At 44.0% G+C, this 17,170-nt stretch overlaps 1 protein-coding gene across 12 annotated transcripts in view; it reads left to right on the top strand.

Annotated features, from left to right (window-relative positions):
• Positions 1 to 3,099: 3,099 nt before the first annotated feature.
• The window catches only part of RBM15 (RNA binding motif protein 15), a 39,627-nt gene continuing 25,556 nt past the window's right edge, over positions 3,100 to 17,170 (top strand). For all 12 annotated transcript variants that reach the window (XM_077334169.1, XM_077334167.1, XM_077334163.1 and 9 more), the window contains exons 1-2: positions 3,100 to 11,841; positions 12,825 to 12,873. In XM_077334169.1, the coding sequence (XP_077190284.1) occupies positions 3,780 to 6,644 (2,865 nt within the window). In that variant the 5' untranslated portion in view covers positions 3,100 to 3,779 and the 3' untranslated portion in view covers positions 6,645 to 11,841; positions 12,825 to 12,873. The remainder of the gene's footprint in view (positions 11,842 to 12,824; positions 12,874 to 17,170) is intronic.

The raw sequence follows: 17,170 nt of genomic DNA, 5'->3' as shown, positions 1-17,170 counted from the left end.
CTTGCTGAGCAGTTCCCACCACTGCCCCAAAAATGCCCACTGAGGCCTCTGCCAGCCTTTTCGGGGTGGCGGATGGAAGAGCGGAACCCCCAGCAGCACTTCCTGCCACCACCCCCAAAAATGGCTGCTGAAGCCTTGATGAGCCTTTTCCGGGTGGCGGTGGGAAGTGCCGAGTCCCTGCTGGTGCTTCCTGCTGCTGCCCCGAAAACACCTGATGAGGCCTGCGGAGGTCTTGATGAACCTTTTCGATATGCTTAAGGGGCAGTGCTTCCTGCCACCATGGCGAAAACGCCTGCCAAGGCCTCAGCGAGCCTTTTCAGGGAGGCAGGGGGAGGCACAGAATCCCTGCCAGCGCTTTCCACCACCACCCTGAAAACCCCTACCAAGGGCTACGGAGGCCTTGCCAAGCCTTTTCAGGGTGGCTTCCTCCCCCAAAAAAATGCACACTGAGGCTTCTCTATGCCTTGACTGGCATGCCTGGGGTGGGGGTGAGGGTGCCTAGCACCTGTTGTATTTTGAGATACAGTGGGCTTTTTTACTAGTTTTATATAAACCAGCGTGATGTGGTGGCGAAAGTATTGGACTAGGATCTGGGAAAGCCAGGTTTGAATCCCCATTCTACCATGGAAGCTTACTTGGTGACCTGGGCCAGTCTCAGCCTAACTTACCTCACAGTTGTTGTGAGGATAAAATGTAGAAGGATGCAAACAGCTTTAGGTCCATATTGGTGAAAAAGGCAGGATATTCAGTGATGTAAATAAATTAACTAGCTGAGGACACATTTCATGTATCTGATGAAATGGTATCTATTACATACTAAATCTTATGATTAGGACGTTGCCCCTCCCCCCAGGGGGTCCGAAGGATACATCACCTCTCTCCTTCTCAATTGCCTTGGTAGGTGGAGATGGAATGGGATTGTTGCTGCTATGTTGGGAATTTTTTATGTCTTTTAAGGGGTTTTAACTGGGGTTTTAAGACTGCTGTTACGTGCCACAAGCCTACCTAGGGAGTGGCGGGAAATAAATCAAATAATAATAATAATAATAATAATAATAATAATAATAATAATAATTTTAAGGTGCTGCAAGATTTGTTCTTTTAATTTTTGCTGCTTTAAAAATACTGTTATTTATTGGGACTGAATGCCGATTGCATTCCCCCCTTGTCATTTTGTAAGGACTTTATAATTCAAATAGTTATGGTGTGTACCAATGAAAAATTGGCATGCTGTTCTATATCATAGTGTAGATCCCTCCCATAAAAACAATGTTGATTCTACAAACATAATCATTCCAATCAAGAACGTAAGAAAGACCTGCTGGTCTCTAGTGGTTTAACTCGTCCAGCATTCTGTCTCACAGTGGCCAACCAGTTCCTCTGGAGGGCCAACAATAGGTCAGTGTCATGCTCCCAGTTGACTTCTCAAATAAACTGGCTTGGTAAATTCAGGAAAAGCGATTTATTGAAAAGAAACTATCTAAGCTCATGATATCATCACTACTGTAGGATGGTGGGTAAATTTCATCCAGGCCAGGCTGGATTCTGTAGATTTTTGGTGGCAGTGGGGATCACTTGGGCATGAAGCTGTGGTCATTGGGGGTAGGTAGGTGCATTAGATACCACTCTAATGGCAGAAAGTAAAGAGGAACTAAAGAGCCTCTTGATGTGGCTGAAGGAGGAGAGTGCAAAAGTTGGCTTAAAACTCAACATCAAGAAAACAAAGATCATGGCACCCGGCCCTCTCAATTCCTGGCAAATAGATGGGGAAGAAATTGAGGTAGTGACAGATTTTATTTCCCTGGGCCCCAAGATCACTGCAGATGGGGACTGCAGCAAAAAAATTAAAAGACGCTTGCTCCTGGGGAGGAAAGCTATGGCAAATCTAGACAGCATCCTAAAAAGCAGAGACATCACCCTGCCAACAAAAGTGCGTCTAATCAAGGCTATGGTCTTCAAAGTTGAAATGTATGGCTGCGAAAGTTGGACCATAAGGAAGGCCGAGCGTCAAAGAATTGAAGTTTTTGAACTCCGTTGCTGGAGAAGACTCTTGCGAGTCCCTTGGACTGCAAGGCGAACAAACCGGTCAGTCCTAGAGATCAGCCCTGACTGCTCCTTAGAAGGCCAGATCCTGAAGATGAAACTCAAATACTTTGGCCACCTCATGAGAAGGAAGGACTCCTTGGAGAAGAGCCTAATGCTGGGAGTAATTGAGGGCAAAAGAAGGGGACGACAGAGAATGAGGTGGCTGAATGGAGTCACTGAAGCAGTAGGTGCAAACTTAAATGGACTCCTGGGAATGGTAGATGACAGGAAGGCTGGGAGGATCATTGTCCATGGGGTCGCGATGGGTCGGACACAACTTCGCACCTAACAAAAACAAGGTAGGTGCATTGTTGGACTAGATTACCCTGGAGGACCTTTCCTTACTTGGGAGGCTTGCAATGGCTCAGAGAGCACAGCCTGTGTACATTGGGGGTGGTGGTCATCTTTCCTGATTCCCAGCCAATGCATGAGTGTATGTATCATGCAGAATTTGCGAGGCACAGCAGGTGGGCACACAACCACAAAGCATGTTAACAGAGTTGCTAGGATATTATGTGCTGGGAGGATGAAGACCATCTTTCTACAGAACTGGTTGTTGTGCGTTTTCCCTGACATTTCACTAGCACCTGGCTGGCCTCTTCAGAGGTAGGACACAGCAAGAGATTCCCATCTTCTCATGCCCTGCCTCAGAGGATACCAGCCAGTTATCGCCGAAGCCATGGGCCACGGCTACCCAGCCCCAAAAACCCACAACCACCAGGTGACTCGATCCGTGAAAGCCCCCGACAATTCATTTCTCCAAGGCTCCCTGGAACTGTGTGTGTGTGTGGGGGGGGCGTCCCGAGGCACAACATGTGGCCTTCTGGTCTGCACACGCCCGCAGCACGGTGGTTCCGTTGTTTGACTCTGGCACAGGCCATTACGAGGGCGACCCACTCCAAAGCGTTTCTGGTCCGTCTGGGAGCTGCTGCGTTTCCCATTCTCTCGCCTCTATTCACTCTCCCTTAACGAGACCCCAGGAACAACTCCTGTGCAAGGAGAGCGCCGCGTTCAGCATCCGCCTATCGAGGAGGAGGGGTAGGTGGGGCCCGTTGCGTCCTTCGCGCCACATTCCTGGAACAAAACCAGCGACTCGCCTGAAGCGCAGCGATCGTGGGCCCCGTCTAGTGGGCGCGTGGGTGCCGAAATCACGCCCACCAGTTGAGCCGGTATTGAGCGACATCCTCGTCGTCCAATTAAATCAAAGGTGTTCCGCGAGAGTTTGTAGCGAATACGAGCAGGAGAAAGTAAAATCGCGGGCGCAGGGCTGAAGGGGGGGCAGCCAATGAATGCTCTGACGGCTTGACCGTGACGGATGGAGAAATCACCATGATTGATAAGATTATTATCCAACGAAAATGAAGCCGGGCTTTTATCGCCCCTGCGACAGACCTATGCGAGCGCTCCTTTGCTGCTTCGCCCGCCGAGGCTCCGGAACGTTAAGAGCGGCTGGAGCGCCGCCTAATGCGAGGGTTCAGAAGGGCGGGTTTTCCGCTTCCGGGGCTCTGAGGCCCAAGATTTTATATTCCCGACACTGACAGCTGCTTTGTGCAATGAACGTGGCGCGTTTAGTCGGATCTGGCCAATGGCTGCCGAGGGGGCGGAGCTCCCTTCAGCAGGAGGTTCCAAGATGGCGGCGGGTGCGTGAGGCGCGACACTGAGCGCGCGGTTCTCTTTCGCAGGCACTTGCCGCCATGAAGGGCAAGGAGCGCTCCCCGGCCAAGGCCAAGCGGTCCCGGGGCGGCGACGACTCCTGTTCGGCAAGGAGCGAGCGGAGCAGCAAGAAGCCGAGCAATGGCGGCGGGAAATCCGCGGGAGGCGGCTCCGGTGAGGGCGGCGGGAGCAGCAGCAGCCGGCGGAGCCTCCACCTGGAGAAAGCCAGTCGGCCCAGCAGCCGCGAGTACGAGTCCGCGACGGTGAGCGGCGGCGGGAGCAGCAGCCGTCACGGCTACAGCGGCAGCAACAGCAGCAGCAAGAACGCGGAGTCTTCGTCCTCGCGGGGCAGCAGCAGCCGCGGCGGCGGCGGCGGCGGCGGGGATTCCCGGGCGCCCCCCTCGGACTCCGGCAGCAGCAGCGAGTACAAGACGCTGAAGATCAGCGAGCTGGGCTCCGCGCTGAGCGACGAGGCCATCGAGGACGGGCTTTTCCATGAGTTCAAGCGGTTCGGAGACGTGAGTGTCAAGATCAGTCGCCTCCCGCCCGGCGCGGGCGATGAACGTGTAGCCTTCGTCAACTTCCGCCGCCCGGAGGACGCCCGGGCTGCCAAGCATGCTCGCGGCCGCTTGGTCCTCTACGACCGGCCGCTGAAGATCGAGGCTGTGTATGTGGGGGGCAGCAGCGGAGGAGGAGGAGGGGGAAGCGGCCGGCGCCGCAGCAGTCGTTCTCCGGCCTTTTTGGACAAGGAGTCGCCCTATGGCGCTGCGGCGGTGGGTGTAGCGGCTGCAGCAGCCGCAGCAATCAGGCATCCTGCTACTGGGGCTACGCAGAGGGCACTTTCTCCAGCTGGTGGAGGAGCAGGGTTGGGCTACAGAGACTACAGACTACAGCAGCTTGCCCTGGGCCACCTGCCACCACCACCCCCTCTGCCTAGGGAGCTGGAAAGAGAGCGGGATTATGGGGGCTTCTATGACCGTGTGAGGCCTGCGTACAGCCTGGATCGAGTGGCTGGGGTAGCGGTGGTAGCAGCCGCTGCAGGATTTCGTGGGGTTGGTGGCACAGGAACTGCCAGTGAGGAAGAGATCAGTCCTGAGGATGACCAGAGAGCCAACCGTACCCTGTTCCTGGGCAATCTGGATATTACTGTGAGCGAGTCTGACCTTCGTCGGGCATTTGACCGCTTTGGGGTTATCACCGAGGTGGACATTAAACGGCCATCCAGAGGTCAGACTAGCACCTATGGATTTCTCAAATTTGAGAACTTGGATATGGCCCACCGGGCTAAAATAGCCATGTCTGGCAAATTGCTGCTGCGGAATCCTCTCAAAATTGGCTATGGTAAGGCAACACCCACCACACGACTCTGGGTGGGGGGCTTGGGTCCCTGGGTTCCATTGGCTGCCCTTGCCAGAGAGTTTGACCGTTTTGGAACTATTCGCACCATTGATTATCGGAAAGGTGACTCCTGGGCCTATATCCAGTATGAGAGCTTGGATGCTGCCCAGGCTGCTTGTACCCACATGAGGGGATTTCCTTTGGGTGGGCCGGATCGCCGTCTGAGAGTTGATTTTGCTGACACTGAACATCGTTATCAGCAGCCCTACTTGCAGCCACTGCCGCTTCCCCCTGCCCACTATGATTTGGTGGCAGAAACATCTGCCTTTGCAACACACCGCGGAGCTCCACCTGATCCACTCCGGGGTGCTCGGGATAGGACACCTCCACTGCTATATGGAGATCGGGAAAGAGATCTCTATCCTGAGACAGAGTGGGTACCTCCTCCACCTCCTGTTCGGGACAGAGGTAATAGAGGAACTGTCTATGATGCACTTGAAAGTTTGGAACGCCGGCGTGATGGCTGGTCTCTAGAAAGAACCCGTGGGGAGAGGGAACTAGGCAGCAGCAGTAGAGACCCAGCAAGGAAACGGAGGCTAGTGGAGGATGGAGGGCGGCATTTGGACCGTTCACCAGACAGTGAACGATCTTCATCCCGAAAGCGGCACTGCCCAGCTGTGGCCTCTCCACAGGACCGTAGTCCCGATCCAGGAGTGGCCAGGGACCGTTATAGTAGTGATACTGAACGGCCATCCTCCCGTTTGCTTCCCTTGGAGCGTCCTTCTCCAATCAGAGAGCCACGTAGGGGTAGCTTGGAGAGAAGTCAGAGCGAGAAGCGTGACCGTAAGAGTTCAGCAGAAAGAGAGAGAAAACACCGTGCCCTTGTGTCAGCTACCCCCCAAGAATGTAAGAGCCCAGCTAAAAAGGATGAGCATGCTTCGGAAGGGAGCAGTGGTGGGGGCTCTCGGCTGAAACCTCCACCCCAAAAGCAACAGCAGCAGCAGCAGCAGCAGGATGGAACCTCAAAGTCTGGGTCCTCTCCCAAATTATGTCTGGCCTGGCAAGGAATGCTTCTATTAAAAAACAGCAATTTTCCATCTAACATGCATCTACTTCAAGGGGATTTGAGCGTGGCCAGCGGTCTTCTAGTAGAAGGAGCAACTGGTGGCAAAGTTGCCCAACTGAAGATCACCCAGCGTCTTCGTTTGGACCAGCCCAAGCTGGATGAGGTTACCCGTCGTATCAAAGTGGCAGGGCCCAATGGATATGCTATTCTCCTGGCCGTGCCTGGTACCACGGAGAACCGTGCCTCATCTGGGGCTGGTGAAGCTAACACCACCTCTACACAGCGGCCACTCAGAAACCTGGTGTCCTATCTTAAACAAAAACAGGCAGCTGGGGTGATTAGCCTCCCTGTAGGGGGCAACAAAGACAAAGAAAACAGCGGGGTCTTGCATGCTTTTCCACCCTGTGATTTTTCTCAGCAGTTTCTGGATTCTACAGCCAAAGCCCTGGCTAAATCAGATGATGACTACTTGGTTATGATCATTGTCCGTGGTGCATCTTAAAACCCTCATGCTTTCTGTTTACCCTGCTCTACACACAGCCCCCTAGTTCAAGTGTCTGCCAGGTGCTATGCGCTAAGCCTTAGCCAGCTCCCTGAGTATAATTTTAATTAGATCTGTAGATAATATTATCTCCCCTAATTTTCTATAAACTCTTTAGAAGGCAGACATGATACCTACTTGTTAATATGACTAGGCTACCTTTGACTGTCTTGCATATATGCAGGTAGAAGGAAGGGAATGTCTCCTTCAACTAAAATAAGAAACCCCGAAAAGTTTGCCTGTTTTTTTAGCTTTTAACTTTTTGTCCTTTTTCATTTCATAACTTTTTAAAAAGCAAATATAAAAATTCCTTCCCTACATGTACAAACTTAAGCAGCTAGAAAGCATTCATGACCCATATACAATCACAGGACTAAAAAGACAAGTAAAAATCCATTTGGGAGTTTTTGGGCTTGGTCTCAAGTGGAGGCCTGAGTCTAAAAATCAAAATAATTATTCCATCAAGAACCTGAGAAATTAAAAATGTGAGTTAAGTTGACTCAAGGTTGACTTCCCTGTTGGCTGCTGCCTTCTTGGTCACACTTGTCATCTTTCACTGGGTATTAGTTTGGGGATTTTGCCAAGTTCACAGAAGTGCATGGCTACCAAGAATGCTTTAAGCAAGCATATTCTGTTTTTTTTTTCAAACCCATGTGAATTTTTGGTTTGTAATACTGATAAAGAGCCAAGAGCTTTGCTATAATCCGTGACCATCTTGTGTTTCAGAATGCAAGAAGCAGGTGCTTAAAAGACAACTGTGATTACTTGCATTTTTGTTCCTATTGCCCTTTGCAAAGTGTGGTAGGTACAGTGAATTCTAAATGTAACTTGGGAATAAGTGTAACTTTCAGAGATGGTTTCTAATTTAGGTGAAAAGTTCTGCCACACAACCATTTCAACATCATTTTATCCCTTGTTAATAGAAATACTACCTGCTAGACATTTTTCAGGTAAAATATAATGGGCATTATGCAAGGTTTTATAGTAATCTGGATAGTACTGTTCTATTCTTGACATTTTTGTAATTGTCTTATATTTCCAGATGTTGAGGAATCAGTCTCCTTCATTCACAGAACATAATTTATTTGAAAATGAGCTTTTTAATAGCTCTTCCATATATGCTCCATGACAGAAAACAATACAGATTTATGGCATCGTTTACTTTATTTCCTTAGTCCCCATTTTTTAAGTTTTCTAAAATATTGTAGTAGCCCATTGATAGTGAAGAATGTTGTTATTTGTTTAGTTTAAAATGGTTCTGCCCAGGTAGAGAGGATTAATGTTCTTTAAAATGTGGCTGAGAGAAAATGAGATGCTGCTCAGTAAAGTAGCTTGTACAGGCTGTTTGTACAGTCACCTTATAGAACAGACAATTCGCTCCCAACGCAAAGTACTTTTTTAATTCTTAGAACTATGGCTCCTCATGGAGTAAAAACCAGACTGAAAAGATTACATTGGTCCAAGATGCAGATTGAAACTTAGTCATGCTGTTATGCCTATTAGAGAACTCACAACTTTGGAGTATAAAGTTGGAGACCTTTTCAGCATAGACAAATGAGCCATTTATCTTGCTGCTAACAATGAAAGCAGAAGAATAGTTTTAAAAGGTAACACTAGCATAAAGAGGTGTTTTCAGATGTTGCATTTCTAAACAACATTGGTAGGTCAGGTGTATGCTCCAAGTTACTGCATAACATTAATGCTACTGTGTTGTCTGTCACTGTGTTTATCAGGCACTGTTGGCAAATTACACCTTACTGTATTTGTTTGGAGAGGGAGCCTGATCCATTTAGTAATTTAAAAATGGTCCCCTGCTATTCAAAAATATAAAATGTCAGTGTGTTCCGTTTAAGTCAGCAATAGTGTGTGTTAAATCTAATATGCAGTACTCGAATTTGTTAAAAGCTTTGCAGAACTTCAGTTTGAAGTGAGTTGTGTGAAAATGCCTGCTTACTAGCAAATCTGCTAGAAACCAGGTGTTGGGGAAACTTCACTGTGGATTCTTTCTCATTGAAAATGAAAGCAAATTATGTTCTGCTGCTTATCTTCATGACTTGAAGTGTGTAAAGGTTATGAAATGGGCAATACTATTGCAGATGCCAGTTTTTCCAAATCCTTATTTACAAGTATTGGATTTAAATAGCCCATCTGTAGCTAGAGGAGATAAATTAGAATTGAAGGTGTCCTCTATAAGACAAAATATTTTATGATTCAGCACTTAGCTGTAACTGCCCTGAAACTGAAATATGATTTTTGTGTGTGTAGCTATATTTGTTTTGTATATGCAAAGCAGTGCGATTACCCACTTGAACCATCCTGGCAAATAATTCAGCTGTAGCAGGAGTTGAATTTAATGTCACTTCTACACAGATGAGAATAAACTTGGGGAGTTGCTGTCTCAGTATGTAGCACTATGGGGTTTTAGTAGAGGCAATACATACTTGAATGCTACATGTATCTTTGAGTCTGTTGTTCTCCATTTGAGTACATTGCATCAGAATGGAGGAGTGATATTTTCTGAACATCATTTTGGGGTTTTGGGTTGGTTTTTTTCACAACTTAGGGAGATGAACTTACGGATAATATCAGCATATTTTTCCAATTGGAACCTTAAACACTTGTTTTAGTGAATAGTGATTGGCCATGCTTGGAAATCCAATACGTGAACAGCAATTGGCTGGCAGTGCAGCATGAACATAAAGCTACTTTGCTACTGAGAGTTCCACATCTATATTCTGTAGAGTGGCCTTTTGAGTTTGGGTGGTTCAGAGAATACTTGAGGTAGAAGATTAGCATTTTTAAAACAATTTTTACTGAGCAGAGGAGAAGAAAACTTTCTTGGACAACATATATAAGCCACTACACTGTAGACACAGTTTAGAGGAAAACACAGAGAATGTGTCCTGTAGACTGCCTGGTGTTGTATGCTAAATGGAAAATATAGGGGCTGCCTGTAAAACACATATAGAGCACCTTCCAAATAGCTTGATTTGAAGTGTAATTGGATATAAGAAATAGTTATAAAAGCAACTAGAGTTTCCCTGGTATATCTTTATTTTTTTGCAGGTAGAAATAACAGATATTCCAGGTGTCTCACTGGAGATAGAAATGTCCAGTTATTTCTGCCCAAGCCACAGTGTTTTGGAAAAACTGGCTGAATATTGTTATACTTGTAAAAAAATTTCAGAATGAGAGGGCATTTCTGCTATATATCAGATATTTTTTCTGTAGTAACTGATGAGCCTTCTTTGGAGATGTGCGCAAACAGAACACTAAATTCCATGTTCTGGTTTGAATTCCCTTTTTGAAAAAAGATTTTTTTTCTCTCTTGGGTTTTTACCTTATCAGTCTGTAAACTACATTTTTAACCCCTGAACTGTTCATTGTGCATCTATACATAGAAGTTCAATTTCAAAAGTCTTGTGCCAGTGAGGGATGATTGGTGCTTTCAGACTCTAGAATACTGAGTAAATGCCTTGTAATTCTCTATCTGTAATATTAGGGAGAGGGCAAACCTGTTATAAACATTTGTACTGAATAACCTCTTCTTCCCTCCTGAACGCAAGGCTGGTGAACTACCGAAGATGACAAGGGATTCCAAGCTCTAATGGACCTTTGCGAAGAAAAGCTTTGGCTTGTATGGAATTTACATGGGCCTCATGGAAGAAAGCTTATCTGTTTAGTATTTGTGCATTTTACTAAAATGGCAGCTTTAAAAAGTTGTGTATCTGCTATTGTGATGCCAATGCCCGTGTTTTAAGTGGAAAATTGACCTCTTTGCTTTGTGCTGTGTACACAAGATTTCTGCAAAAGTAAAGGAAAAAAACATTTTTATGGCTCACACAGCTTAAAAGTAGCTGTCACTCAAAACATGCGCTCACAGTCGAGCTGATTTTGTTTCATTCTAAATAAATTGTTTCTTTTGAGGAAAATGGTTTTTCTGCCTGGAAATGAATTGACGACAAACCTTTGACCCCTTTGTTTGCAGCTGTGGGGGTACTTTGCTGCTGCTCTTCCTCCTCGATCTGATAGTTGTTGGTCTCATACAAGAAACAGGGAGACCTACGCTTTGATATTGACCATCCTGTTGTATCAGATCTGAAGAATCTAGTCTGTTGCGTTGCTGTGTCCCCTTGTTTACAGTGAATGGGGATCAATGGCTGCTATCTCCTCATCTATACGAGGAAATGGTGCTGTTGCTGGCATGCAAGAAACAGGGAAAGCATCTTAAGTCTCAGAACAGTGTACAAATCTGGGACTTTGTTGATTTTGAAGAGCTGGAGTTCCTGAATTTAAGTTCTTGATTTGTTTTGTTCATCTAACGTGTTTGGCCTTAGTTCTGATTTTAGTTTGAAGAAAGTTTGAAATTACTTTGCATCTTGCGCATAAAACCTTTCCACCAAATTGAAAAAAAGAAAAAATAACTCCTAAAAAATTAAGTGATAGCGCGTTTCCAGACATACTTGAAGAGCTCCTCCACATCCAGGGGCTTTTCACCAGAGTTATACAGTCCTGGGTGTAGTTCTGAATGGATGAAGAGTTCCTGAGAGCTAGAGTGCTGTCATTAAAACATGTGCCATTGGTGTTGGTGCTCTTACTTGACCGGTTTTGAAGCAAATGCTCTACACACCTTGGATGTGCATGCAACCTTGATCGTTTCGTAGGTACCACTGCAAACTTGTAGTTTGTAGTACAGATGATGAGAGGAGGAAAAAAAGTGGTGACACTTTGAAAAATATGTGCTTTAATTCCTGCATTTGGGGCTCTTGAGCTTTGGAAAGCTGTTCCCACGGTGCAGGAGTACAACTCTTTGCTGCAGGAGACTTTGGGGCACAGCTGACAACACTTCACCAGAGGTCAAGAGGAAGTGCACAGTGCTGCACCTGCACCGTAGCTGCAGAAACTGCATTTGTTTGCCAGTCTGTCTTAGAATTAACTAGTTGCCATTTGACATGCAGATGGAAGACATCTTGAAATGCAAGCTTGCTCTGGTTGCCTTGAAATGTTTAACGTATTGTGGATAAAGAACACTAGCACTGTCCTGTATCCATGCAGGATGATTGCTAGGCAGCAGGTGCTTATCAACAAAGGATACAACGATTGTGTTCAACAAATTATCTGTTCCCATGGCAATCTGCTGTATAAAACTCTTAAACAGGTAAGGGGATTTTAAGAGGTCAAACTAAATTGTAATAATAGGAATCTGGGTTTACTGCTTTAAACCTTTTCTTATAGCCTCCAGTCCATCAAGTTATTGGTTAACTTTTACTAACCTATCTCACAGTAATGACTTCTAGTCTGAATTAATACTAATACAATAGTTGTCACTTTCACTTAATGTCATTTTTCAGGTTGAATGTAATTATGCAAATTATTGGGGGTGATCCAATAATAAATGTTAACATTTCTGTTGGGCAACCTAGACTGCTGCAATTTAGCCTGGTTACAATAGCTGCTTCATACATGGTTTCCTGTGTAAATGTTACTGTTTAGTAATTTAGTAATGTTGTGTTTTGTTTGCTGTACACTGGGCAGTATAGACATAGGTGTACTCAGCATGTGACTGCACTTTACAACATGAGATATCCATAGGAAGATCACTGTGTGGGCTTTGGTAGCTGTTTAATGATTTAGAGTATGTCTTTATTGTTTTTGAGTGTACTGAAGGTCAGGCAAGTAATGCAGCAGTTCTTGATGAATGCTGAAGCAGACTTTAGGCTATTATAAATAAGCATATTGCAAAGTACATTGCTAGACTAGATTTCAAAATTAAGCATAATTTTTCTTTGAGTATCTTGGCATTGTAATAGAACAGACAGTTTTAATAGTGGAATATAAAGAGGTAGCTTAAAAATTCACTGCATTTAAAAAGGTAATTTGGGCCCTGGGAAGACTTCTGAATGGAGTGAATGTACTTAACAAACTGAGAATTTTTGGAGCTGTAGTCTGCTAAATATAAAGAATTCCTTCTGTATTTACTTTTCTGAGGACCCCTTACTGGATCAAGCAGGATCACTCTGAATCAACTGAACTATAGGTTGTACAGTCTTACTGTTTACCCTAGTAATGTTAACAGCATTGATTTGTGGTGCTGACAGTTGCTGTAATGGCTGTGCATAATAGTGAGTTATTTCTTCACAGGATTGGTCAGCCCCTCTGGATTGGTTAGAGGGACATCTTTAACTGAAAGGTAACTGTACACTTTTCTTAAAATACCGAACTGCTGCTGCTTAAGTTGGCTGGGGCTATGGGATATCAGAAAATGAAAAGATAGATTCAAGTGTAAAAGGGCCAAACAGGAGTAGGTGGTTCTTCAGACAATGAACCCATATTTGTTTAGCATTACATTGTATGGTAAGGGTTTTTGAAATTGCTTTTATTGAATGCCGGGATATACTCTTCAATAAATTAAGAGCACAGTCCAGCTAAAGATGCATTTTTAAGCTCCACTGATTCCAGGGAGAGAGAAGGAGATGCTTAGTTTCCCCAGTGAAATTATAGTTAGGCTGACAAGTAGGGATGCTGTGAATTTTTCTATGAATGTATTTGACAACTGAACTTCCTGTGTTTGAGGGTGTCTTATTAGATGTGAGTTGATCATCTAGTTTGTTTGGTTTTTGATGAACAACTATGAGCAATTGCTAACCAAGCTTTCATCTGTTTTTGGTTAATGAAAGTTGTAGTTCATCCTCCTGTTCTATAGTAAAGGGAGATGAAATACAAATAGAGAGTGTAAACACAGATAACTTTCTTCTGGGTTGATAACAGTTCAACTGACTTTACACAAGGCAGCAGTCTGCGTTTATGAAACTTTAAATAAGATTTCTGTTCTAATACTAGGCTAAACAATTTTAACCATAGTTAGAATTGTAGACATAAGACTGCATTACACAGGTGCAAAAATTGCAGAATCCTCCCCCATTTTCCTCTTGCTTCAGAGTCATTTCTAATCCAGGAAAGTTTATCCCTGGGGTTGAAGGACTTATGTGTGCAAACAGCCCTTTGTTTGTCGTTGGGTGGCTGTAGCAGGAGAGGGTGAAATCGCCCCTTTCTTACTCTGTTGTAAATGGAGCTGTGCTCATACAGGAAGCAAAAAAGAATGATCTAATTCTCTTCCCCCTCCCCAATACAACCATCCGAAAGGTGTGGCTGTTGGTTCACATGAGTTGCTCAACCCTGGGAAATCAACTGGGCCTGGAAATGGTTCCTGGGAGACTGGGGAAGATCCTGGATCATTGGTGTTTTGTTGGTATTTTGTGAAATCCAGGCTCTAATCCAATGCATTGTTGCATTATGCAGGTAATTAAGGTAGGATGTTTTTATTGAAAATGAGGTTGAAAGATACTAAGAACCATGAAGCAGTTTGGTAATTGACTGTAGCAGAAGGAAGGCCATGGTCCACTGGCAGACTTCTGCTGGGCAGCCTAGTGAGTGCTCATCACTCTGAGTCTTGCACAGGAAGCAGCATTGGGTAAATCTTAGGGTTCTGTGAAGCAACAAAGTACTTAGGTTTGGATCTTATATTTTAGTTCCAATAGTAGAGCATAATTCCCCATTGTGAAACACAGTCCTCTAGCATTAGGTGCTTTCTGCATGACCGAAAAGTGGTTGGTACCAGGGGAACATGTCCAGTAATAGAGAGCCATCCTGTACAAGCAGAAGGGCAGTATAAGATACAAATTGTAAAGTACATAATTCAAGATCGCAGGCAAGTTACTCCTTAAAAAAATAAAGCAGTTCTGTCTAATGACTTGATTTCTAATTTGTAAAATATGTTGGCAGATCACAGATTCTAGTTTTTGGTTTTTAAAAGTTCTTTGCAGAAATGAAGTTGGTCCATGTCTTATCTAGAACCTGCATTCTAGTAAATCGAATGTCTTTTAGAAGTACTTACTGTGAGCAAAAGAAATACATGATAACTTTTGCTCCCAAGTGCATATCAGGAATGAGTGAGCAGGCATTAGCTACACATGGTCTTGTAAAGCCTGTATGGCCATAAGTATTATGGCATTCCAAATAAATTAGAAATTAAAATGGATTGTGAGAAGAGTATACAAGGAAATTAAGACTGTCTTTATCTTAAACTGTAGTCTCAGTGATGCCTCCAGTTATAAGTTGTATATAGTTATTGCATATACTATATTTTTGACACAGAAGAGTAGTACTGTATAGTTATGGTGTTGTGGCTAAAAGTAAGCACATGCAGGGCTTTGTGTGTCCTGTGATCCTGCAGAGAAGGAGAATTTTTGTATTGGCTGTGGAAGGCAGTATCCAGTATTCTCAGCTTTGAATTTTAAACAGATTTAGCCCGCGTGTACATGAAGCTGGGTTAGAAAGTGTACAAAAATGTCTTCTGGAACTTTAATGCATTTAAGGTTCCACCAGTTATTTTTAACACAGATTTCAAAGAGAGCCAGTTTGCTATAGTGGTTAGGAGTGCAGACTTCTAATCTGGCATGCCAGGTTCGATTCTACACTCCCCCACATGCAACCAGCTGGGTGACCTTGGGCTTGCCACAGCACTGATAAAAGCTGTTCTGACGGAGCAGTGATATCAGCGCTCTCTCAGCCTCAGCTCCCTCACAGGGTGTCTGTTGTGGGGAGAGGAATGGGAAGGCGATTGTAAGCCGCTTTGAGCCTCCTTCGGGTAGAGAAAAGCGGCATATAAGAACCAACTCTTCTTCTTTCTTCTTCTTTCTTCTTCTAAGTGATTTTTGTGCTCTTGCCTCATTATAAATAGTAAACAATAAACGAAACAAAAGAAGCAAATATATTTAAACTTGCTTAATTTAAATGGGTGACAACTTTAGCTTCTCTTAGCTTGGTTTGTTTTGAAGTCTTGTACACTTGGCCCTTCACTGCAGCCAGTTGGGCTCTGCTCTAATTGGCAGCTGAGCATGCCAGAAAATTTGGAATACGAAGTCAAGAAACCTGTATATATTTTTTTCTTTTCAAAGAGAACTTTGTTTACTTTATTTTGGGATTTATATTCCACCCTGTTTTCGGAAACCAGTTTTCTTTGAAGCTCTTTTCATTGCTTACAGGTTGCAGGTAGTGTTTTTCATTTTTATTCTACCATTCCAGCAAGGAGTTCAGGTGTCGTATGATTCCCCTGTGCTCATTCCCTATCTTCTCACCAACCTTGTGGATTAGGTTGAGTTTGAGGGATTGTGACCAAAGTAACCCACTAAAACTTGGTGACAGAGCAGAGGTTTGAACTTTTCCTAGTCTGACATTCTAAGTACTCCACCAGAAAGGATCATATAAAGTATCCTTTTGAATGTTTCTTTCACAGTCAGCCCTGTGTATCCGTTTCTTCTTTCCAGACTATGTTTTCCTTTTGTTTAAAAACATTATTTCAGCTTTTGTTCTGAGTAGTGTAATTAAAAAAAGATTTAAAACTAAAATAGTTCTATTTTAGTTTTAAATCTTTTTTTAATTACACTACTCAGAACAAAAGCTGAACACAAATCTAGACAGGAACATTTATTTGAAATTAATGTTATGTTTGTTATGGGGTTTTATGGGTTATATTGTGATTTTATTGATTTTATATTTTGTAAACCGCTACGAGACGGCTGTTGTTGAGAGTGGTGGTATAGAAATTGAAACATAAATAAATAAAACTTGGTCATAATGGCATGTATTTAAAATGTTAGGAATATGTCTAGTAGTATGATCCTATACAAAGTTATTCCAGTCCAAGCCTACTGAAGTAAGTTAGATTAGACTACATAGGATTGCACTGTAAGTATAGTATGTTTAGCCATTAACATGACAAAAGCTATAACAGCTGAGATTCTTTCTGTAGCTGAGCAGTATTACGTACAACAAGCTTGTAGCAAAAACTAGCCTTCCAAATTCTCCCCTTTTGGACTAGAATGTTTTTGTTTCTGATTTGATAGTTTTGCTGAGATTGGAGGAACAGATTTCTTGAAGGGCTAGTGCTTATAGGGGTATTATGTATGGTCAGTACCCAGGAGAGAACACTTCATTGACTGACACGGTTGGTCCCTATATTTCTACAATTAGACAATTAGCATCTTGTTAAAAGGTTGGTGGTAAGTAGGAGTGTTTGTACTGCAGTCAAGCTGCTGCAGCAATAGCACCAACAATGAAATAAAAGTATTTTGAGGACAGCAAGGCAGAGATAGGACAGGTATTCCACCTCCTTGCTTTGGGATGTTTAGGTCAGTGACACTTCCATTGCTGCAGGTTATTGCAGACCCAGTAGTGTACAAAAGAGCTGCCTGCAAGAACAGGGATGAGGGTTGTGCTTTTAAAATGAATAAATGCCGTTACTCCCCAATCACTTGGAGTGATCTGATTCTTTGCTGAAGGCTTCAAGAGTTAGCTAAGATTCCACTTATCTAGAGGCATAGTCTTGTTGTCCTTCTTGATAGGTAAAATAAATGGTTGACCCAAGTCCTTAAAGTAGGCTTCGGTTGCTGTCCTTGCAGTTCAGTTCTGTTGTGTAAGTATGCTCT

This window comes from Paroedura picta, chromosome 4 (assembly GCF_049243985.1).
Source record: "Paroedura picta isolate Pp20150507F chromosome 4, Ppicta_v3.0, whole genome shotgun sequence".
NCBI classification, from domain to species: Eukaryota; Metazoa; Chordata; class Lepidosauria; order Squamata; family Gekkonidae; genus Paroedura; species Paroedura picta.
The sequence above is the reverse complement of the archived record's forward strand: the minus strand, read 5'-3'. Positions and strand labels throughout refer to the sequence as shown.